Raw genomic sequence first — 23,223 nt, forward strand, 5'->3', positions numbered from 1 at the left:
AGGCACATCGCCCCCAGTACGACCATCCCATGTCTAAGACTCTCGATGGTTCCATCATGAGGTCTCATCAAAAGATCCTACGAGGCATATTCTGCCACCCTCAGCCGCGACCGCTGTCCTTTCTCGATGGCATCACAGTCTGCAAACTGATCTGCTGATCCTTCATAGGATTCAGATCCTGATCCTGCAATTGGCCGATTCCACCAATTGGCTACTGCGGGTTATTCTGCAGGGAGATTGATAATCGGTGTTTGTGGCGCTGACCTGCATAAGTGGGACTCACCCCCGGTGAATCCTAAATCCTAAATCCTACGGGAGGGGCTAGGAGAGACAGGCCAATCAGTCTGAGATTGTAATCTGCATGCTGAATCGTCCCGTGTCTCGGTAGCACGCGGGCTACGAATCTATGCGAGCCGGACAGTTGCCGGTAGTGTACGATTGCAGGATTTAGTAGCGTTGAGATCGTGATGCCTTGTTGGGAGGAAGGCTAGCCAAAGCTTAAGATACTATCCACAGTCTCTGAATATGACGAACAAATTCCGAGCACATTTACAGAATAGTAATAGTGGTAGAAAATAATCCCAAGCATCTTGGCGAGTAAAACGCGTGATGCAAGCATCAGCTATCAGGTCCATCAACCCAAAATAACGGTCTCAGAAACACAGTTCATATAGCATACCAGCTACTCACAATATGCCCAGCACAGGTATCTTGGGATCATCCTTGACGTCCTGCATAACAGATTCCCTCTTATCTCTTCTTTTCGCTGCCCCTGCCACACTGCCAGACTGTGCACACACTACCTACTTACACATTGGCCCCTTCATTGGCTTGCTCTTCCTCCCAATCTCTCTGGAAAGGCATGATCATTAGCAAGCACGATGACACCCCAAGAACACCCAACCTGGCTGACGGCCCTCCTCACCGACACAAGACCGTCCCCAAAGCTATTCGCCTGGTCTCCTGCAAACATCCAGCCAAAGGTCGATGAGGCTATTGACATGGGAAGTTCCAACAGCGATGAAGAATACGACAACGATGACTGTGTCATTCCATCAGCAAACTCTGACCAGCGTATATATATCATTGGTCCTGGCAATATTGGCCGACTATATGCCACTCACATGGCTCGCCATCCCAATGCCCTTCCCATCACGCTCGTCGTTCATCGAAAGGAACTGCTATCACAGTGGGCAGCATCTCAAGGTGTAGGTCTCGCAGATTCAACCAGCGGCAAACTCTTCCTCAACAAACGCTTCACCGTCGAATGGTGGACCGAAACAAGACCTCATTACGGCCCAGTCAAAGAAGTTGCAGATGGGAGGAAGCTTCACAACGTCTTCATCTCCACAAAGGCAGAAGCTGGACTATCCGAAGCAGACCGTATTCGCCAGTACCTTGGTCGATGCAGCTCAGTTATCTTTGCTCAGAACGGCGTCTGCAAACTCTGGCCTCCCCACGGTCCTTTATACATCTCTCATCGATACCCAACCGGTGATACCCCAACATTCTCCGCTTGTGTCGTGAGTCATGGGGTTGCATCAGCAGGTCCTTTCTTGAGCATCCATGCGGCTCTCGCTGACGCATACATCGGGCCTGTGTTCTGGACATCTGATCCCAAATCGCCGGGCAGGCATCCATTGGATGACTTCTTTATTCGGCATATTGCCTCGACACCGCTTGTGAACACAAAGGAGGTGTCTTCGGGTGAGATTTGGCTCCTTCAGTTGGAGAAGTTGGTCATGAATGCGGCGATCAACCCGCTTACGGCTTTACTGCGCTGCAAGACAGGAGAATTGTTTGCATCCTATATCCCTGATGATCCTTTGAGGCGGGTGATCGACAAGCTCCTCTGGCAAGCAAGTGCTGTTATCCAAGGACTTATTAACCACGAAACGAGTCGCAGTATTATCACGTCCTACGCTGAACAGACATCACGACTTGGGACGAGCTCCAGCGTCCACAAGGTCCGATGGAAGTTGATGGAAAGGTTTTCACAGCCAATCTTGGAAGCAAAGCTATACACATTTGGTCTCAAGATATTTGAACATCGCAGTTCTATGCTACAGGATATAGAAGCCGGAAGGAAGACAGAAATACGAGACTTTAACGGTTGGATTGTAGACATGGCTTGTTTCTTAGGCACAGATCTTGATGTTAGCGTGCACAGAGGCTTAATTGCGTTAGTTGAGCGCTGTGAGAGCTTGGATAAGGTGGAGTTGGGTAGGGCATTGCTGTAACACAAGGTAGATCAGGCCTAAACTACCTGACTGTAAAGATCTTGTTTTTATTACTTAAATTAATTTCAGCTTGCTGGATTAATTACAATATTTTATCTAGCATCTTATAAAGCTATTTGTCATTCCATCATATTCATCTTCTAGCTAAGCTCTCTATAATGGTTGTAGTTCTAAGCTTCAAACCTCAAGCTTAGGGCTCTCAACGACCAAGTGTCAAATGGCAATGTGTGCTTTTGGCCGATAGTGGTCCATATTCCGGCTTACCTAAAGCAGACAGCTGTACGGAAATCCTTGCCTCATATCAGCCCGAGGCAACCTCGTATTCTTAATCGAACATTATACGAGCGGCAATCGACATACCATTGCCAACTTAAATCTCGCATATCACATCATATTCATATGCTAGTCTGCGACATGTCTTAATTGTAGACAAAAGATGGGCAGTTAGATCCGCCACCAGGGATGGCCACGGAGTAAAACGGAATATTCCGATTGGACTGTCAGTGCAGACTCTCACCAAGACAGTGGACCACTGCCGACGGAAGCGCTCCGAGCCGCAACTCAATCGAGTAATTCTCCGCTGAGCAGCATTAGCTGGCCTCAACTGTCAACGCCACTTCATGCCTTTCAACCCCCCCTTAGCCCCCACGAAAAAGAACCAAGAGATTTCTAAATACATGATCTCATCTAATCAAACATTTGTGCTCCCCGCTGAGACAAGCGCCTGGCAAGTCTCTTTTCCGACATTCCTTCCTTTGTTCCATGTAGTCATCACACCACGGCCAGAAGGATCCCAATCCCTTTCCTGCGCCGTGCTGACGCATGAGAAATCCTTCCAGTATGTCTCAATTGCAGCGGGTCCTCGGACTCTGGATGCAATCCGACGGGAAAATGCTCGTGTCCGCGCACCCGATCGAGGAACGGTATTTGTTGTTTCCCCATTTGCTTTGGGGGTAGGATGCAGTATTGTTCAGTGAGAAGAGAGGCTTGACGCTTGCAAACCGCTCCTCTGTCAATCAATCACCATGGGAAAACGAACAGCGGAAAATTCAGCGGCGATTGGGGAGGGTGAGGAGACGAATCCTGAGATGCGTGTTGATGGACGCCCTGAGAGAGAGCCTACCTTTCAGGATTATATGGTATGACAACCACAACCTCACTATATCGAAGCAAATACTTGCAACTTATACTGATATCATCTCTTGTCATGTAGAGAGTCTTCAAGTATGCTTCCAAATGGGACCTTCTGGCATACACCGTTGGCGTAATCGCCTCGATCGGTGTCGGCATAACCTTGCCTCTGTTAAACATCGTTTTCGGCAAGTGGAAACCAAAAACGAGGCCAAATATCGAGGCTTCATACTAATGAGTCCGCCAAAATGTAGGTCAATTCGCTAGCAAGTTCTCTGACTATGCTGGCACCGAAACGCTCCCGGGCAATGAGTTCCGCTCGAAACTTAGCGAACTTTGGTGAGTTTGACCTGCGATACGAAAATTAAGTTTCGTTTGATGGCCGCTAATACCCGTCGCGATAGTCTGTACCTGCTTGGCCTCTTCCTCGGTCGCCTTGTGTTAGGTTACGTCAACAATGTAAGTTCCTTGTCTCAGTAAATCTTCTCATCGGCTCACCAATTCTCAGTTCGCATTTCGTATGACCGGTGTGAGAATCACCTCCGCCATTCGTCAGGATTACTTCACGGCGTTGTTCTCGCAAAGCGTGCATGTATTGGACTCTATGCCACCTGGATATGCGACTACAATTATCACGACTACCGGAAACACTCTGCAGCTCGGAATCTCTGAGAAGTTGGGTGTTTTTGTGGAATACAATGCCACCATGATCGCTTCAATCATCGTCGCGTTCATCTACAGCTGGCAGCTCTCTCTCGTGACATTCACCGCCGTTGTCTTCATCACATTCAGTGTCAGCCTAGTACTTCCTTACATCACCAAAGGCCAGACAAACCAGACCAAAGTATGTACCGATTCTGAGGGTCCTGTGAGATGTTACTGACGCAAGATTTAGTCCGAAGCTCTGGCGATGTCTGTCGCTAGCGAAGCCATGAGCGGTATCCGAATGATCGTAGCTTATAGCGCTCAGTCGCGAATTGGCAGCAAGTACGGCAGATTCGTTGACGAAGCAAAGAAGCATGCTCAGTTCGCTGGCCCATTCATTGCCCTCCAATACGGCCTTATTTTCTTCAGCAGTTATGCGGCATTTGGCCTTGCGTTCTGGTATGGCACAAGACTCTTGCTCGACGATAAAATCAATCAGCTCGGGGCTATCATTGTCGTCTTGTTCTCTGTCATGATGATCGTGACGGCAATGGAACGAATCTCTACGCCGCTTCTAGCGGTTAGCAAAGCAACAGTCGCAGCTTGCGAGTTCTTCACTGTCATCGATGCACCCCGACCTGAGCCTGGCCATCTCACCGACCCAAATGTGTCTGCGACGGCGGACATCGTCTTCGAAGACGTCACTTTTGCTTACCCCAGTCGACCGCACGTCAAGATCCTCGATGACCTCAATCTGCGAATCGAAACGGGCAAAGTCACCGCGATTGTCGGCCCCTCTGGCTCAGGTAAGAGTACAATCGTCGGCCTTGTTGAGCGATGGTACAGTCTCAAAGACCAGTACGTCATCTCCAAACCAGTCGAGAAGCCGACCGATAAAAAGAAGGACGATGACAAAGAGGAGGACGAGCAAGAGTTACAAGAACTCTCGTTCGCAGGAGATAAAACTGGTCCACCTGTTGAGCTCCGTGGCCGAATTTCTACGTGTGGCCACTCTCTTGATGACATCAACGTCAAGTGGTGGCGATCGCAGATTGGACTTGTCCAACAGGAGCCGTTCCTCTTCAATGACACCATCTACAGCAACGTTCTCAACGGCCTCATCGGCACAAAGTGGGAAAATGAGCCTGAAGAGAAGAAGAGGGAGATGGTACATGAAGCATGCAAGGAGGCATTTGCTGACGAGTTCATTGAGAAGCTACCAGAGGTACGTCAGATCGTCCATTGCCAGCCAGTTACCACCTTGATACCCAAGCAAAATACTAACCTATTGTCCTCAATATAGGGCTATAACACCGCCGTTGGCGAAGTCGGTATCAAACTCTCAGGCGGCCAACGCCAACGCATCGCCATCGCCCGCGCCATAATCCGCCGTCCCGCAATCCTCATTCTCGACGAGGCCACGAGCGCAATCGACGTCCGCGGCGAACGGATCGTACAAGCAGCCCTCGACCGAGCCTCCAAGAACAGAACAACGATTGTAATCGCACATCGTCTTTCCACTATCAGGAAGGCTGATAGGATTGTTGTTCTGCGACAGGGACAAGTTATTCAGTCTGGTACTCATGTGAGTCTATTGACTGATGAAGCTGGTCTTTACTATAATCTCGTCAATGCTCAGGCTTTGTCATTGGGGGAGCAAAAGGATGGCCATGATGTCACTGCTAAGGATCATCGACGATCCTCTATTCATGAAAAGGCACATACCGAGTCCACCATCGAGGACAAACCTCAAGACAAGACCCCCAAAAAGAAAGGTCTCATCTCCAGCTTCGGTCGCTTCTTCTACGAGACAAAGTCCAACTGGTGGACCATGACCCTAACCATCTTCTTCTCCGCCTGCGCCGGCGCCGCCGTCCCCTTCCAAGCCTGGCTCTTCGCCAAAGTCATCATCGTCTTCAGCTACCTCCCCGACGAGTCCAAGGTCAGAAGTGAAAGTTCCTTCTGGTCGCTCATGTGGACTGTCCTCGCTATCTCAGCCGGTCTAGCCTACTGTGCTACTTTCTTCTTATCAACGCGTACAGCGAGTACTATTCGTGCTAAGTACCAGAAGCAGTACTTCTTATCTATCTTGCATCAGAAGGTTGCGTTCTTTGATCATGATGATCACTCACAGGGGACTATGGCTGCGAGGAGCGCTGAGGATCCAAGACAGCTTGAGGAGCTGTTGGGGTCCAATATGGCGAGTGTGTTTATTGCCCTCTGGACTCTGATGGGTACTATCGCCATTTCGCTGGCTTTTGCATGGAAGCTTGCACTCGTGTCCCTTTGTGTAGTTGTCCCCATACTCCTCGCCGCTGGGTATTGGCGAATGCGCTACGAGATCAAGTTCGAGGAGATGAACAACGCTGTGTTCGTCGACAGTTCCAAGTTTGCTTCTGAAGCAATCGGTGCATTCCGTACCGTGGCATCTTTTACTCTTGAAGGTGCTATCTGCGATCAGTTCCGCACTCTCAACAGCAACCATGTCAAGGATGCCTTCAAGAAGGCTCGTTGGGTGAGCTTGCTGTATGCCTTCTCCGACAGCGCAACCATCGGATGCCAGGCTATAGTACTGTACTATGGTGGCCGCCTTCTCCTCAGCGGCGAGTATGATCTAGAGAGCTTCTTCGTGTGCTTCATGTCTGTCTTGAACGCAGGCGAGACAACAGGTCGTGCACTTAGCTTTGGACCCAATGTCGCTCAAGTCCGTGCAGCTGCCAATCGTATCCTTGGACTGAGGGTTAGTCAGGTCAAGGACGGTCCTGAAGCTACCGGCACACCGTTTGTTTCTCATGGTGATGGTATGAAGATTGAACTGGACAACATTCACTTCAAGTATCCTACTCGTGACGTGCCTGTATTCCAGGGTCTCAACCTGACCATCGAGAAGGGCCAGTTTGCTGCTCTTGTTGGTGCATCGGGCAGTGGAAAGAGTAGTATCGTCTCTCTTCTTGAAGGGTATGCAGACACCTCTATACATGTTTGTGATGAATGCTGACATGATGTTACTCACAGATTCTATGATCCTGATCACGGTCGCATCCTCTGCAATGGTCAAGACATTGCCGCCAACAACGTCTATACATACCGTCGCCACCTCTCGCTTGTTGCTCAAGAGTCAAGCTTGTTTCAAGGTATGCCAAATAGATCGCCCCATTATGAAATGCCATAGCTGATTATGCTGCAGGTACATTACGAGAGAACATCCTTCTTGGTGTTGAAGACACCGTCGACGACGCAACTGTCCATCGTGTATGTCAAGAAGCTTCCATCCACGAGTTCATCATGTCCCTCCCAGAAGGATACCAAACCCAGGTAGGCTCCCGCGGCGTGACCCTCTCAGGCGGTCAGAGACAGCGTGTAGCCATCGCCAGGGCTTTAATGCGAAACCCTGATATCTTGTTGCTTGATGAAGCGACAAGTTCTCTCGACTCGGAGAGTGAGAAGTTGGTCCAAGAGGCGTTTGAGCGCGCTGGAGAAGGTCGTACTATGGTTGTCGTTGCGCATCGTCTTGCGACAGTGCAAAATGCGGATGTGATCTTTGTTCTTGGTGAGGGCAAGTTGATTGAGAAGGGGAGCCATCGCGAGTTATTGGCTGCTCGTGGTGTTTACTGGCAGATGGTAAGTCTTATCGTACCCTGGAGTTACATTGTCTTGATTGAGTTGAATACTGACTTTAAACAGTGTCAAAGCCAGGCTTTAAATAAGTAGATGTCCCCCTGACTTTTGGCGATGTCGCTGTCGCAGGAACTTGCCTTATTTATCTTTACTGTACCATAACTTATCACAACGTGCCGATATCTACATCATTCCAACATCTCTTGTGATCAAGCGTGGATGTCAGCTACTGTCTCAGCTTCGTCATCTAAGAGCCCGGTCCATGAGTATATAAGGCCCTATTATTCAATTAGCCTAGACTATCTTCCGGGTGCCAGCTATAGCTTCCGAGTAAGGCTCTAGAGCAGTGTACTTGCCACCAGGACGACCAATAGCCTGGTAACAGAACTGCATGTTCTGGGTAGTAAAGATACAATTCAAAGCATACCGAATATTGTTCTTGGTGTGCTTCTTGATATCTGAGATACAGTCTGGGTCGTTGTAGTCGAATATGGCACTAGCGCCGTATGATTTGACCAGCTCGAAGTTGCGGGGCGAACATGTTGTTATTGGTGCAAACCCTGCCAGTTTGACGAGCTGAATGGCTGCAGTTACAGTAGCCGATGAGCCACCATGGACCAAGACAGGGTAACTTCAGTGGCAGGGGAGAGAGAGGATTGCCAGGAAGTCCGAGACTCTTGAACAAAGCCAACCCCGTCGTCATGAAGCTAATGCCCAAAGAAGCACCTTCTTCAAAACTGAGATTGGGTGGGATTTCAACAAGATCCATTACACGGCAGCCGTGTACTCGGCAAATGCACCGACTGTGGGGTCTAGAGGGTTCATTCCCATGATTGCTGTGCAGACGCGGTCTCCGACGCGTATGTCGCATTTTGTCGCGTCAGGCCCAACCATTTCTACAACACCAGCGAAGTCAAAGCCCGCAACAGCACCAGGTGTGACGTAAGGTGCAGTCATTCTGGTATCGACTGGATTTAATGAAACAGTTTTGGCTATAATGAGAACTGAGTCGCCTGTGATGTTGCGGATGGTTTCGGTTGATGACAGGCGGATACCACCTTTATCAGTCCTTACAAGGGCAGTTTACTGGCCATGGTGACTTGAACAATTCGTGTCTTGGAATATCTCTATAGTATGACTGAGATCATAGGTAATTTTAAGAGTAATATTTACTGGCGAATTTTTCTCCTGAGATATTGGAACAATAAATTGACGCGGACCCCTGGCTGATTGACAATTACTTGTCGCGAACTCGCGATGCCACCGAAAATGTCCGGTAGGTGCAGGGTATGTTGAGCGAATGACCGAAAACCCCAACGCAATTGCTACAGACATGGGATGCACGCGTCAAAAAGTAAGCGGACGTGAATATGAGGAGGTCTAACATTAGAAATAGTAGTAAGAAACTGGTCTGAGGACCAAATCTGACCTGCGTGTTGTTATGAGGCCGGAACTTCATGAAGAAATCATTACGGATTTGACAATGAAATTGGATGTAGACTGAATTTAACAAAAACTAGAGAATGGCCAATCAGAGGCTGTGATTTGCTGACTGTAAGAGCAAGATTACTGATAAGATATGCGAAGATAAGATAACAGAGAGCGATAAGGACAAGTTAGCTTAGCTCGCATTGTCCCCCTGTCCCAACCCCCTCGTAAGATTCTCCGATCGTTCCACCATAAAGTCTTTCCACAAATCCCGTATTACCGTTGGCATCGGGTCTAGGTCGGCTCGTCGGAGTGTTCCAGATGATGCGTTTATGACGAACCTGGAATTTCCAGCGCTGCCCTTCATTTCCCTTTGCAACAAACACGACAGTGTAGCCAGTGTTACGGTATCCACCAGTGACCGCGTCATCCGAGTCAGAATTATCTTGCTTACTCAGAATTAATGAGTCATGGGTGTTTAACGCGTCTTTATGAGTGACAACGCGTTAAGGCGCACAGATCAGCTGGCCGTCGCGGTAGAGTCGCGCTATAGTAGATGGCTGGGCCTTTCCCTCTGGTGGGAAGATGCGTATCATTTGCATTGCATAATGACCAGCTTGAGCTCAGAGATAGTATGACTCAGTCAACTTGAACCAGCTCAACGGCGACCAAACGCAATCCATGTCGCCCTTCGCTGAAGTGCCCAAGATAAAATTCACAGCTGCGGTCGCGTCTGAGGAGTACAGAGACAGCTGCGCTTTGACTGAGGCTCTACCAATTGGTTGCACGTAGTATACTCTTCACAAGAAGCACAAGCAGCCTACTTTCAAGCTAACATCTATTTATAAATAAATCAAGGAGTAAAGAATAAGATCTTTAGTTGTGATGCAAGAAGAAATAGTTTATTAATACAGAAAAGAATTTAAAAAGATCTATAAGGCCCTATAGTAGTAGTCCTATTATTGACTCCAGTCCAAGAAGTTATTACAGCTGACCTGTTGTAGTAATAGCGTTTCCACTGCCTGTATCAATCTCAACAAAAGAGTTATCAGAGATGGATGGTGTGTTGTAAGAGTACTGGGAGTAGAGCTGCTGCCCATTCTGAAGATTCTGGACACCGACAGTTGCGCTTCCACCATGCCTAGTATTGTAGTAGGCAAACCGAATCAATCCTGGATGGTCTTGGTAAAGACTGGCTGTGAAGTGATTTTCGCCATCTGAACCATCCACGTTATATTCAACAGTAAATGTTTGACCTCTTTCGGTTTCATGGACTTCGTAGGTGATACCTACTCCACAAAGCCCACCTGAATTGACAAAGAGATCGTCTCAGTAGGGCATGATAGCAACGCGAGGGGCACCTTCGGTAGGCAGTGCTCGGTTTGTGAAGAAACCGCCGCTGTCGAATAGTGACAAGAAGCCATTGACGCTGACATAGACAGTAGATGAAGAACTACCAAAGACACTGACTGGAAACGGTAAGGTGACCCCCTGGTAAGTATCGTCATAAATAGTACCGTCTGGCTCCGAGACAAAGATTGGCGTAGGATTGGCCAGGACTGTGACTCGGGGACAGGCAGCCTCTTTGGTTGTGGTCTCAGCTTCGGTGGTTGTAGTCACAGCATCTGTGGTGGTTGTGATTCCCACGGTTGTTGAGGTTATCTGACCGGAGGTGGTAGCTTCAGTCGTTGCAGTCGAAGTCTCGAATTTTGTTGATTCGCTTTCGGTAGTAGTGATGTCAACATCAGTTGTAGCAGTAGTGCTGGCTACCAGCGTGGTAGCGGTCTCGGTCTCTGCCTTGTTAGTTTCTGTGGTGGTATCCAAGGCGGCTTTCTCAGATCCAGTTGAGGGCTGCAAAGAGAGTAGGGTGGTCGTAGGGTCTGATACAGAACTAGATACAAAAAGTAACTATATAAGAAGTAAGCTAATTGTATTAGTATATTACTTAGCTAACTGTAACTAATATAGTATCTCTAAGTGCTAGGCTTTTATTTGCTTTTTATTAATATAATCTCTACCTTTTATTAGTTATAGTCTTAAGGAAAAAGTAATAGTAGCTGCGGATTCTATGCCCTTTAGTTCTTGGGATACTTTATAGTTTGCGATCCCTTGCTATCTGTGTTGGTATCTTGCGCATTGCTGGGCATCTCATTACCAGATGTATTACTATCAGACGAGTAGTAGCCGGGAGGGATGATGGCTGTATTTACAGCGCCGCTCTCTTTGCCTTCGACGTTAGGTCGACCCCCGGAAGGCTTCCTGTCCCTATAAGGAACTTTACCCAGCGGTGGGTTCCGTACCGCAGGTTCATCTTCAGCAGGTAATGTCAATTCCACCAGGCCGAAGTAGTACTCTGCTGTCTTTAAGAAGTCGACATCAACGTTCGACCTCTCAAGTTGCCCTTTATCCCCGGATGCTTGTTCTGGAATATTTTGCTCCCTGTCCTTCCCATCCTTGCAGTAAAGGTCTCCGGGCATAGCCTGCCGGTTCATGTAGTCTTGCGCATGATCCTTTACCCAGTCTCTGATCTCCCCAGCCACTAACCTTAGCATTCTATCTTCTGCCTGCTTGACGGCGAGTTCCAAGGCCTTGGATTCACAGTCACAGGCCATGCTGGCTGGAGCATGGCAAATAGCGCAATCTGGGTCCATGAACCCCAGCCGTTGACTCTGGGAAGTATCCGGGCGTGGGTTCCAGTTGACTTTCGGACTTTCATGATTTGAAACACGTTGGATGAAAGGTTGAAGCACAGGATCATCTAGGTCAGGATCATGGTCATAACTGGAAGGGGCTGGAACATGATCCAACAATCCATCTCCTGAAGCAAGCGAGGACCCCCCAAAGACTTCATCGTCCCCCCACTGTGACCCATACCAAGCCTCATCAGCGACTGGTGGACTGAGGGACCCAGTTTCTTCAAGAGCTCGCTTGATTGTACTTCGACTTTGTGCACGGGAGGTATCCCCACTGTCATGTCGATCTTCGGCCTCATCCAATTCATCTGCGTCATCAAGTGTAGCCGGTAGGGACTTGAGAGCCAACAGCCGCATGTGACTCACAACGTGGCTTTCCATCGATTTGTCAGTCTTGTCGACACCGCAAAGGGGACAAGCTGTGAAGAGGGGTCCGCCCGTCGAAGCCCCTCGGTCAGCTAATACAGCGAGCTGGGCGTCTTTAAATTTGCCAGGATGACATGTATTCATGTGTTGAATGTAATCTGCCTTCGTCTTAACGATGAACTCTTCATGAGCTTTCGATTTACAGCGCCATCGCAAAGTATGATCTCTCATGTGTTTCATCCATTGTCCGCTATGTGAGTACAGATGATTTGGAGATTCGCATTCCTCAAACAGGCAGACGTAGGGATCAAGATCGTCCTTGACATGCATCCTGTCCATAAGCTTTAGTACTCCTAGGACTGCTAGGCTTGGTAACTTCCAGGGCGGATGAAGCGGGACTTACTTCCACTTTTTGTCGTCGATGACATCGCGAATAGGAAGGACATGGAAGCAGTATGGACAAGTAACCTCCGGTACTGCCTCGATACAGCTATTCCAGGCTTCAGCTAATTCTAGCTTTTGCTTCATACGCTCGATCTGCTCATTTCCTTCTCCACTGCGCTTCTCCTGCGAGGTCGGAATTTTGGATTCATTCCCGCGGCATTCTATTTCTCTCTTCATCTTATTGTATTTCCGCATCAGACTCCCTATCGGCGCAGGAGGAAAACACAGCTCCTCGGCCCCACTGAGCGCAACGGTCTTTGAAACTGAAATGACGGATGGTACACTAGCCTTTCTAAATTTCTCTGGAGAGAGCGTTGTTGCAGTCTTTGTCACAGACTGTGCCTGACTCCGGGCTGATGCCTCGACCGCACGGCGCTTATTGGATCCATGGGTCTCGTGATCGGTCGGATTTAACCTCGGACGCGATATCACAGGTTTGGCCACTGGCTCTGGAAGACGTATTGATGTCGTTCCATAACGCTTTCTGCGAAAGAGAATTCTTTTTCGACGAAGAACCATCGAATCTGCGAGGCGGTTACGAATGCTCTCGTCTATTCCAGGAAATCGATCGTGTATGTAGTTGATGAATAGCTGTCGAAGGAACGGCTCCGCGTCGTTGCCCTCATCATCCTCGATGACGAAATCTTTGGAAGCTTTGATGTTTTGAGTCTCTTTACTTGCCCGGCGAATTGTGTTAGAAATCTTATGAAGTAAAGTGATGTCATTTCGCAATTCGTCAAGTGAATCATTGAAGGTTGCAATCGAATTCTCCGGATAGTTTAGATTCGCATTCGCTGCGATTGAGACGAGGATGCTAGCGGCTAAGAGTCGGGTTATGGTTAGCATAACTAGGCGTCGCGAGATCAAGCGAGTCTCGGGATCCCGATCGTATGTTGCTACTTACAGGTTTTCAGATGGTGGTCAAGCGTTTCCAAAAGGCTAGTGATGGCATATTTAACATCAGGCGCCTCCCGTAAACGACTATCGAGGGAATCTCGATTAATACTGAAGACTCGAAGATTGGCTGTCCAAAGTGAGAACCTCGCCAGTTGGTCTTCAATCTGAACAATAGATGACTTTGTGCTCACAGCTGAGCCAGCCTTTTGAGCGCTGCTCGCGTCGTTGAGGCATTTCTGGAAAGAGACAAGACATATCTTAGCGGTATCGACTAACCTAGCCCCTGGGAACTCTTCACTCTTCTCACCGGTGGCTATGCTCGACATGTTTTGAATATTTGCCTGGCAGAAATCTAGCCACAGGTTCTAGTATCTAAACGTTCCAAGAACATTTGCACCGAGGGAGCGGCGTGAATGGGAGCCTCATTATCCAGGCAAAAAGCAGGGATCAAAGAGGGGTCGGTTGATGTGTGACAAGGAATACTACCCCGTCTTACCTCGACGAACAACCCCATTGTCATCTTCAATAAAAAAGTTCTCACTGGACATAAGCTTCATGGTTATCCGGCCGTATGTTTTTAATCCCTGGCTACTATGGGGTCCGGTTCCAATTCAACTACCGGTAGAGGTACCGTGAACTTAGTACAACACGCATATAAGTCCGTTCAGCAAATTGCCAAGGCTCTGCGCTTGGATGAGCAGGATGAGGACCTGAAGGCCTTTTACGCCAAGATCATCGTCTACTGCACCATAATAGAGGACCGACTGATCGCAGCTGGAGATAGCGCTATTTTACCATCGGCCGACACTATTCATATTGTTTTAAACCCCCTGAGGCGAATGTCTACGATATGTCTCGAAGGATCTTCTCATGCCTCAATCGATATTTGGTTGCGTGAATTGAAACTGATCCAGGACAAAATACGAACCATCAGAGATAATAGCAAAAAGATCACTATCATTGGAAGCCAGCTAAAACTGGGAACGACACCGGGTGACCATTCTGAGATTGCAACGTCACTTGACCAATGCGAAGAGGAGCTACGCGTCAGATATCCTGAAGACCCATCTCAATGGACTACAGAGGATCTTGGTCCCCAGCTGGGCATAGCAGAACCAACCTACGCCGTCCGAAGTGCCGCACAGTCAATTTTCGAGGCGATGGTGGCGTGCAAGGATTGTCCATGCACACCAGCCCACGACTTAAGTGCCCGTTTATCCCTAGGGACTTATCGAAGACCAGAACCCGAGTCGGATGCTGAGCTGAACGAAGTTGATTTCAACATGTTTCTTTCCTCGCGGGACGACTGGCAAGAGGTCATCATCCATACAACCAAAGATAAGCAAGTTAGGATGGTGGTCAGCGAGGGACCTGAAATACCAGCCAAGATCAAATCCTCATCTGCTATCAGGACTATGAAGGTGAAGAGCATATGTGAACAGATCACAAAGATCAGCTCGAGAACCTCCTATCGTCTTGTATTTAAGATCATCCGGAATCAGCTTTATAAACTCCAATCAGAAAGGAGCTGCGGTAGCGACTACAATTCGCACAATGCTGTATCCTTGGATGAGTTCCTCAGAAATAGATCTGGCTCATTTACCGAGAAGACAAAAAGGATACTGGCTGTTATCCTAAGTTCCGCTACATTCCACCTTTATAATACACCATGGTTGCTGCCCGGCTGGAACTCATCCGATGTATGGTTCTTCCGTACGTCTTCATCAATCATACCGCTGAAACCATTTATACACCGACCACTATCAAGTCTTGACCACGCTACGAATGATTGTGGTTCGGTTTATGGAGTGAGCCAAGAGGGAAGCATCAACACGGAGGATCTAGATCCAGATGATATGGACCCAGATGACGTTCTGGGACATAACTGCCCTGCTCTTATTATTCTCGCAACAATGCTGTTGGAGATATACTTTGTGGCTCCATTTGACATTTTAGCTAGAAAGTACAACGTCTTCTTGGAGTCTCAGTCGCAGTCTACTGCCTTCTCAAGGTATATGGATGTCAACTGTGTTTTCCAAGCCTGTCGGAAAGAAATTCCAGAAAACTCTCAATTCTACCTGGCGGTGGAAAACTGCCTGGATCCAAATGTTTGGCAAGATGAGAATGGCAATATTCTTGACGATCTAACATTGAGATCTAAGATTTATAGCGAAGTGGTTCTACCTTTAGAAACTGAACTCAGTCAAGCTTACAGCGATATCCAAATCCAAGATCTCGACCGATTTGCACAGAATGTGGATTTCGGGAGTTGGGGGCAGCTTTCACAAGCGTGGGAACAGCAGAATCACGCCCCTGTTTTGCAATCCATTGATAAGATATATGAATCTATAGACAGATGTCGGCGGGATTCACCAGGACTACGATTGAACCTTAAAATCAGAGACACCGAGACTCGAGCCCGAAGAAGCCAACAGGATTCCCAACCGAATAAGCGTCGGTTTAGCCGCTCGCCCAGTGGTGCCGAGACAGAAAGTCTATCGTCACAACTACCGTTGTTGACAGATGCACAGGCCTTCACCCGATCATCATATACCGTTGGCATTCTCTGTGCGCTACCCCTTGAGCTCCTTGCGGTACGAGCGCTATTTGATGTCAAGCATTGCAATCCCAAATACGTGAGAGGAGACAGTAACACCTATGCACTGGGGACAATGAGTGGGCACATGGTAGTGGCAGCTTGTCTACCATCGGGCGAATATGGGACAAATGCTGCTGCCGAGTCGGCCTCTAATATGAAACGGACCTTCTTCAACGTCGAGTTCTGCCTTCTCGTTGGTATCGGAGGTGGTGCCCCTACGCAGGAGAATGATATACGGCTGGGTGACGTGGTTGTAAGCTTACCGACGACCAAGTATCCAGGTGTTATACAGTATGATCGTGGCAAGGAGATGGAGGGCAACACTTTCGAACTCACTGGGAGTCTCCATCCACCTCCCCGTTGTCTGATGACAGCCGTTAGCTCTCTTCGTTCAAATCCCGATCTTCCTTCCAACGCGCTTCAATATTCACTTGAAGAGATCGTCAGGCGGGTCCCGGAAGCTTTAGCGCCACGATACCAGCATCCAGGGAAGGACCAGGACTGTCTTTTTCAGGGTACTTGTCTTGCCTGCCGGGTAAATGGGGAATGTACTAAAGATAGCCACATGAGCTCCAGACCAGACCGAGCGACGTATCACCCTGAGATTCACTACGGGCTTATCGCATCAGGGAATAGGGTTCTCAAAGATGGAAGTGTACGAGATCGCTGGGCGAAGCAATATGGCATCTTGTGTTTTGAAATGGAGGCAGCCGGAGTCATGAATACGTTTCCCTGTCTGGTCATTCGAGGCATCTGTGATTATGCGGACTTTAACAAAAACAAGACTTGGCAGCATTACGCGGCCGCAACGGCAGCTGCTTATGCAAAGTTATTGTTACAACATACAGCTGCCAACGATACCAACTGGGCTAGAGGGAAACAAGAGGATGTGGATGATAGTCAGTTGCATAATGAGCAAGAAGGCTGGTCTAAACGGCAAAGGCTGGGTGAAGAAGCACAATGATAAAGACTGCTACGACAAGTCATATACTTGCACAGCCTCATCTTCCATCACAACTTCCCATATCCCCTTCACATAATCATCATCAGTAAAGTCGCAAGGCCATACAACTCTCAGCAATGCAGCCTTTACATCCTTCCACGTCTTCAAACCCAGAACCCGACTCCGCTCCCGTGTAAATTCTTCAAAATACAGTTTGATTCCAGGGTCGTATGCAAGGTCACCCTGCTTCTCGTGCACTTGAAGACTTATCACCGCAACAAATGACTCCCAGAAAAGCAGATCTGCTATCTGTGGTGCATTTGGCTTTTGTAGAGCATAGCTGAGATCGCGCTGGAGTATCCTCATTGTGTAGAGATAATTGTCTCTTGTGAAGGGTCTCCAGAGCACCACTATCTGCTCCAAATACAGTTCGGTTGCGATCAATAATCCAACCCACGAAGTCTTCTGCTCATATTCATCAATATTGTTTGCGGGAGTCTCGTTACCTTTAGGCACAGAACTTTTGTGTGCTTCAATAAAGCCTTCGTACAGCATTGCTGACGCCTCGGATTGCCAGAAGTCATGTTGTATCTGGTAAGCACTTCTGGGTAATGCTTTTGAATACCCATCGTAGAAGTTGCGCGTTAAGATTCGAAGCCCTGGCAGCACACGGGTAATTGAGATATCTTGAAAGATGTCTCCGCTGTAGTTGAAGGTCACAGGGAACTCGCGAATAGCGTTTAGTGCGACGCTGTGAAAGTATTGGCCCCTATCATCCGCGATATGCCAACTGCTTATACCGGGAGTATCAATCAGAGAAACTGAACTGGTCCTGGTCTCGGTGAAGCCTATAGGTCGTCGCATAAACTCAAGAGCCGTTGTTGTGCCGTGCAGAAAGGTAGAAGTTCTAGGAACGTCAATATCGGTAATATACGAAATGAGCCGATGATAGCACGTACATTAGAAAGTATCGATCTGATAGTTTTTGGTCCTGAATCGTGCCCCCTGTATCTACATGCTCTTCTCTGTAGCGCGAAAGAGCGTATATAGCATTCAGATGTTTCTCTGCCATCCGATGATCTCCACGGCAAACCTGCAACAGCTCAGTACCAATCCGGTTATCATCATTATTATCTCTATACCTCTGTGTATGCTAATAAAGCCATCTGCTTCGTGATAGGCGCACAGAGCGTAAAATCTTCCTTAGCAAACCATTCCTTTACTAACCGTACTGTCTCAAGCGTATGGAAGTAAAAGGTCTGCTCAAAGGTTTTAATATTACCAAAGTTGAATCCAAAATGGGTGGCTGCAATTAAAACTGCACTTCGAAGTGCGTCGGGGTCTGATATAATGTACGCCATGCTGTTGAATTTTAGCTTCTTGTAACGAAACGCCAAGTTAAATAAACATACCGTCTTTGGTGGCGGTCTGAAGCCGACGTACTGGTGCTTCCTTCTGGTTGGTAGACTAACAAGAACACGTTACCAATGAGACATTAGTCAAGGATGAAGCGCCTTACAATAATGGAAGAGTTCATGCGATTTCAGCGGCATGTTAATTGCCAAACAATCCAGGTTCTTCTTGGAACCCGCTACAATGAGTTGGTGAGTCAAACTCTGCGTATTGGGCACCTCTGGTTGTTTCGAAGAGGTTGAAGCGTCCCATGGGGCATGTTCCCATGGCTGTGCAGCTCCAGCTCTCTCCAGCGCTCTTCGTTCGCTTAGAGGAACTTGAACGGGTGGATATTCACAAGCCTTGTTAAGCCTGATACATTTTTGGCTGCGCGTACGTAATCAGCATTTAAAATAAATAACCGATTGTCAGCTCACCATATAGGACGATTTTCGTCACATTTTACTCGTCGAGCTTTACACTCAATGCAGCCCATGCGGCTACGCGTATGGGCACGCCGCTGTCGGACTTTAACAGGCTTGTTGTCATTTGATGACATGGTTCCAATTGCGATCCCGATATTGGGCGGTATTATTTTGTGAGGGTACGAAACCTGGTTGCTAAGATATCATGAGGCTTTTTAAGCAGTCAGCACTAACCAGATTTGGGTGGATATACGTCGTCTGTCGAGGTGTCAAGCTACATGTTAGAAAAGTACTTATCAGATTCCTGCCAAGAGGTTACAATCATATTAGTCTGGTTGGAAGGTACCTCGTCTAATTTACCTAAAGTGGCCTGCTAAGTATCGCACTACCACCTTTCATAAACGATGATTCTCTGTTTACTTAGCTGCATGACTTTTTTGAATGACTTGTTAAGAGCTATTAGATAATAAGTGCTTAAACAGAGGTTAGAACTGTTGTGTTGTTTAATATATATACTTTGCAGGACTTGCGCCTTAGAAAAGCCTTAAGGACATTGCTTGTATTAGCCACACTTTCTATCACGTGGGGCTTTCCAGAAGGTCAGCGGATTCATCAGCCAACTACTGTCAGTAAACCTGACCCGACCCTGTCCAAAGTGCCAAGTCGTCATAAAAATCGACGCCTGAAGCTAGATAATCAGAGAATGCGCGTTGAAAAATGGCCATAAGCTCGACGGAAAGATACAACTGAAGACTGCGAAGTCTCTTAATAATAGATCGTCCAGAGTATGCGAGTGGAGACCCAGTGTACAAAGAAGTGTAATAGTAGAGAAGCAGAGGCTTACTGGAAAGTCAAGTTTATAGTAGATGGTTGCAAGCTATGAGATACAGAGACAACTATATCCTATGAATATTTATTTCTAATTCTTTATGCCTTGATACCAGCAAGTACCTCATTGATGTTTTCGGTGATGACCTTGACAGGATCAGAGGCATCCATGTCTGCTTGGATCTTCTTTGCACCCTCCTTGTATTTGGGATTAGAAAGTACCTCATCAACGCCAGCTCGAATAGCTTCACTTGTGGGACTTCCAGTCCTAAGGTTAACAGCCACACCAGCCCACTCTATGATGGCACACATCTCGGTCTTATCTTCGCTCTCACCTGCAACCACCAGAGGCGTTCCATGAGAAAGAGCAGCCCGCACTCCACCGTAACCGCCATTGCCAACGAACACCGAGGCCAACGGAAGAATATCATCATAGGTAAAGTAGTCAATTACCCGGGTGTTGTCAGGAATGACAATGTCTGAGTGGAGTTGTGCTCCGCGCTGACCCAAAACAACAATCACCAATGTATTGGGACGGTCCTTCAGTGCATCTATCGCCGGGATAACGATATCCTTGTAGTCCATGCGTACAGTACCTTGGCAGACAAAGACAATGTCTTTGCCCGTTGAGTTATTTGCAACTTCCTCCCACCAAGCTGGCTTGCTTGCTGTTGAGGTATCAGCTTTGGGAATCTTGGGCATTCCGCCAGCGAATCGAAGACTTGAAGGTGCATCGCTTCTTGGATACATCATCGAAGACGAACACATTTGCAAAAATCGGTCGGGCCAAACATACGGCGCATCGTTGAAAAAGGTTTGATCATCTGGCTCGCCCCCAAGATCTTTCAAGATACTGTTAAATAGCGCGAAAGGGCTAGAGAATAAGGTATTCCTCAGCATTTCCCACATCATGGCATACTGAGCCCTTTGCTCCGGAGAGGTCGGGAGCGGTAACCCTGTGTTAAATGGGGGAGTGTCGGCGCTCGTTATGGAGATGGGATTGATGCCGATACCAATGAAAGCATCTGGCTTGACTCCTCGTGCACCTCTTTGCAGCGGCAACGAACCTGCGTATGCGGATTCATTGAGAAGTACAACAGGTCTGCCGGGATGCTCCTCCCTGACCTTGGTGATGGCTTTCTGCACTGCGGCTAGCTGGTCTGGAATGACTTTAATGAAACTTTGCTCGAGTGTCCAGGCAAGCTGTTCTGGTCCGGGTTCCATTAGCTCCCTCTCAGGCCATTTGGAGTCGCGGTCTTCGTCAACATAGTCTGCGTAGCCCTGAATGGCAACGTAGTCGCATCCAATATCTTCGAATCGCTTTCTGTAGCCACTAGCACAGACAGCTGTGACGTGATAGCCATCAAGCATCAATGCCTAGACCAATTAGCATGGAAGATAAAGCCATAGCTTATGTTGTGCTGGACTTACTTTAGCAATTGTGGTGATGGGGTTGACGTGACCCGCACCAGGGGTACAGGTCATAATAAGCAGAGGTTTCAGTTGGTCAGCCATGGCAGAATGTACTGAGTGAAGGAGACAGTGATTGACAGAGTTCAGTGTTGTTTGTAGTGATTGCATATATCAACAGGCTAGGACAAGAAACAAAGGGCTTTACAGCGAGGCAAACTGCGTATCACGTGAGGTTTGAAAGGAAGACAGAGAGAGCGATTTAATGAGTTTCCCAAAAAGACTTAGCATAGATAATACGGGTACCTGGGAGATGTTTTTATGGAGTTAGTCGGGGCGCAAAGCTTAAAATGGGTCTGCAGACAAGGGTCGAGTTAGGCCTGCACCTAGCCCAGCCTACGGTATCAATAATACTCCGGAGGATTGAGCACGGGCGGGCTGCTAGTAACTAGGATCTGATTCCCTGCTATCTATTGTGGACTCCTAACATGTACGATATTAGCGCGCATGCAACCCTGTCTACCTGTGCATGGTCCAGAACGTCGCCCCTGCAGCAATGGACGAGAAGCCAATCTTTTTGTTTTTGTTTCCCCCAGCGCTCTCCACAGTCGGAGCCCGCTCATTTCAAGACACTGAGTTGCTCAACTCATCGCGATAATTGCCTACACAATTTGACCAAACAAACTTCATCGGCATTAATTACCAAAGATGAGTTTATCGAAGCCTTCGGGGCCTAAGGGCCGCAAATACTGGCTCGACAATCTAAGAGCTGTCATGACGACCATTGTCATCATCAACCATACAGGCGCAGCCTACGGTGGTGGTGGCACAGGGGATCACCCAGGAAGCTTCGCCAAAACATCACCTATCGTATTGCCCTATGTCGCTTTCCACTACGCTTATGGCCTTGGACAGTTCTTCTGGCTTTCAGGGAACTTAACGGCTAAGTCGCTCTCCAAAGGTTCATGGACAGAGTTCGTCAAGAGCAAACTCCTGAGGCTGGGCCTGCCATCGCTCTTGTATTCCATCTTTCTCGAGCCGCTTCAAAAGATCGCCACACGGCCCGGAGATCTCCGTGAGAATCTAAAGAATTACTGGAACGCGGTGCTTGAGCATAAGGGCTGGAAAGAACCTGGAGGCGGGACCGTTTGGTACACGACGACGCTGCTGATGTTCGATCTCTGCGCTGTTCTTCTTACCCGTTGTCTGCATCTATTCAAGACCAAGGGTGCTCGCTCGCCAGAGTTCCTCAGCGTGGCCAAGATTTACGGGCACATGTGTCGTTGGGGATGGCTGGTAATTGCTGGAACCAGATTTTTGGTTGGCACAAAGTTCCCTATGGGCTCCAGGCTCCCCGTGATTCATGTTCAGCCGTGGTTCCTACCTCAGCACATCTATGGCTACGTATTGGGCTACATGGCTTCTGTTTTGGGTAAGTCACGAATGTCGAGCTTGTATGAGAACAAGTCCGGACCACTTGGCAAACTATCCATGGCCAAGGCCAGTGCCATCTCTTTGGCGTTGATACCAGTTATCTTGATCCCCAGCTTTCTGCGAGACAGAAAGGCTAGCAAGAAAGAGGATAGTGACAAGGATTCATATCCTCCTAATAAGGGTGGCATGCAGCTGTCGGGATGGACTGCAGACGCCGCACTCTTTGCTCTCTGGAACGAATTCACTTTCGCGACTGTTGGTCCTGCTTTCATGTCTCTTTGGGAACACAACTACAACCGACCAGGAAAGCAGAGGTTATGGTCTCCTCGCTATGCTTACGCAGCATATCTGCTTCACTCGCCCATATCGTGGTTTGTTGGTCGAGGTTTGCACACTGCCATGTGCAGAGGGGAGGAGAGACCAGCTTGGATGGACTCTGAGTCTTGGCAAAATATCGGACCTGTGTTAATGACAGCAACGGCTGGCTATATCGAGGTTGTTGCTTCCTTTGGGTTTGGTATGTTCTTGGTTGATTATGTACCGGGTGCGGGTTCAATTCTTTAAGATTCATCGACTTAGTTTCGATATTCGGTGGACCGTTTTTGTTTGAGCCTTTATGTAATAACTTCTATAACTAAGTTAACATCTAGATTGTATGGACTTTTTAGCTATTCTGCTCGTCGTAATAGTGTGCAGCATCCTAGGAATATCTTATGTTAGAATCACTCAT

At 48.1% G+C, this 23,223-nt stretch overlaps 8 protein-coding genes across 8 annotated transcripts; 4 read left to right on the plus strand and 4 right to left on the minus strand.

Annotated features, from left to right (window-relative positions):
- Positions 1-881: 881 nt before the first annotated feature.
- FIESC28_03426 (uncharacterized protein) lies at positions 882-2,240 on the plus strand (the record flags this gene model as incomplete). Its single annotated transcript, XM_031157575.1, has 1 exon — positions 882-2,240. The coding sequence occupies one exon, from the start codon at positions 882-884 to the stop codon at positions 2,238-2,240; it is 1,359 nt and encodes a 452-aa protein (XP_031018401.1).
- A 1,025-nt stretch (positions 2,241-3,265) lies between these two features.
- Positions 3,266-7,727, plus strand: FIESC28_03427 (uncharacterized protein; the record flags this gene model as incomplete). Its single annotated transcript, XM_031157576.1, has 9 exons — positions 3,266-3,379; positions 3,643-3,710; positions 3,776-3,830; positions 3,880-4,215; positions 4,267-5,241; positions 5,320-6,974; positions 7,032-7,150; positions 7,204-7,637; positions 7,701-7,727. The coding sequence occupies 9 exons, from the start codon at positions 3,266-3,268 to the stop codon at positions 7,725-7,727; spliced, it is 3,783 nt and encodes a 1,260-aa protein (XP_031018402.1).
- Positions 7,728-7,928: 201 nt separating this feature from the next.
- Positions 7,929-8,591, minus strand: FIESC28_03428 (uncharacterized protein; the record flags this gene model as incomplete). The annotated part of the gene is made up of 2 exons (XM_031157577.1): positions 7,929-8,218; positions 8,435-8,591. The coding sequence occupies 2 exons, from the start codon at positions 8,589-8,591 to the stop codon at positions 7,929-7,931; spliced, it is 447 nt and encodes a 148-aa protein (XP_031018403.1).
- A 1,800-nt stretch (positions 8,592-10,391) lies between these two features.
- FIESC28_03429 (uncharacterized protein) lies at positions 10,392-13,788 on the minus strand (the record flags this gene model as incomplete). The annotated part of the gene is made up of 4 exons (XM_031157578.1): positions 10,392-10,953; positions 11,154-12,452; positions 12,525-13,386; positions 13,470-13,788. The coding sequence occupies 4 exons, from the start codon at positions 13,786-13,788 to the stop codon at positions 10,392-10,394; spliced, it is 3,042 nt and encodes a 1,013-aa protein (XP_031018404.1).
- Positions 13,789-14,055: 267 nt separating this feature from the next.
- FIESC28_03430 (uncharacterized protein) lies at positions 14,056-17,025 on the plus strand (the record flags this gene model as incomplete). Its single annotated transcript, XM_031157579.1, has 1 exon — positions 14,056-17,025. The coding sequence occupies one exon, from the start codon at positions 14,056-14,058 to the stop codon at positions 17,023-17,025; it is 2,970 nt and encodes a 989-aa protein (XP_031018405.1).
- A 9-nt stretch (positions 17,026-17,034) lies between these two features.
- Positions 17,035-18,955, minus strand: FIESC28_03431 (uncharacterized protein; the record flags this gene model as incomplete). The annotated part of the gene is made up of 6 exons (XM_031157580.1): positions 17,035-17,911; positions 17,964-18,097; positions 18,147-18,366; positions 18,417-18,471; positions 18,524-18,783; positions 18,834-18,955. 6 exons carry the CDS (start codon positions 18,953-18,955, stop codon positions 17,035-17,037), a joined length of 1,668 nt encoding a protein of 555 aa, XP_031018406.1.
- A 793-nt stretch (positions 18,956-19,748) lies between these two features.
- FIESC28_03432 (uncharacterized protein) lies at positions 19,749-21,164 on the minus strand (the record flags this gene model as incomplete). Its single annotated transcript, XM_031157581.1, has 2 exons — positions 19,749-21,026; positions 21,081-21,164. The coding sequence occupies 2 exons, from the start codon at positions 21,162-21,164 to the stop codon at positions 19,749-19,751; spliced, it is 1,362 nt and encodes a 453-aa protein (XP_031018407.1).
- Positions 21,165-21,767: 603 nt separating this feature from the next.
- Positions 21,768-23,057, plus strand: FIESC28_03433 (uncharacterized protein; the record flags this gene model as incomplete). Its single annotated transcript, XM_031157582.1, has 1 exon — positions 21,768-23,057. One exon carries the CDS (start codon positions 21,768-21,770, stop codon positions 23,055-23,057), a length of 1,290 nt encoding a protein of 429 aa, XP_031018408.1.
- Between the last annotated feature and the right edge of the window lie 166 nt (positions 23,058-23,223).

Source organism: Fusarium coffeatum (genome assembly GCF_003316985.1).
Source record: "Fusarium coffeatum strain FIESC_28 chromosome Unknown BRIP53273_contig_72, whole genome shotgun sequence".
NCBI classification, from domain to species: Eukaryota; Fungi; Ascomycota; class Sordariomycetes; order Hypocreales; family Nectriaceae; genus Fusarium; species Fusarium coffeatum.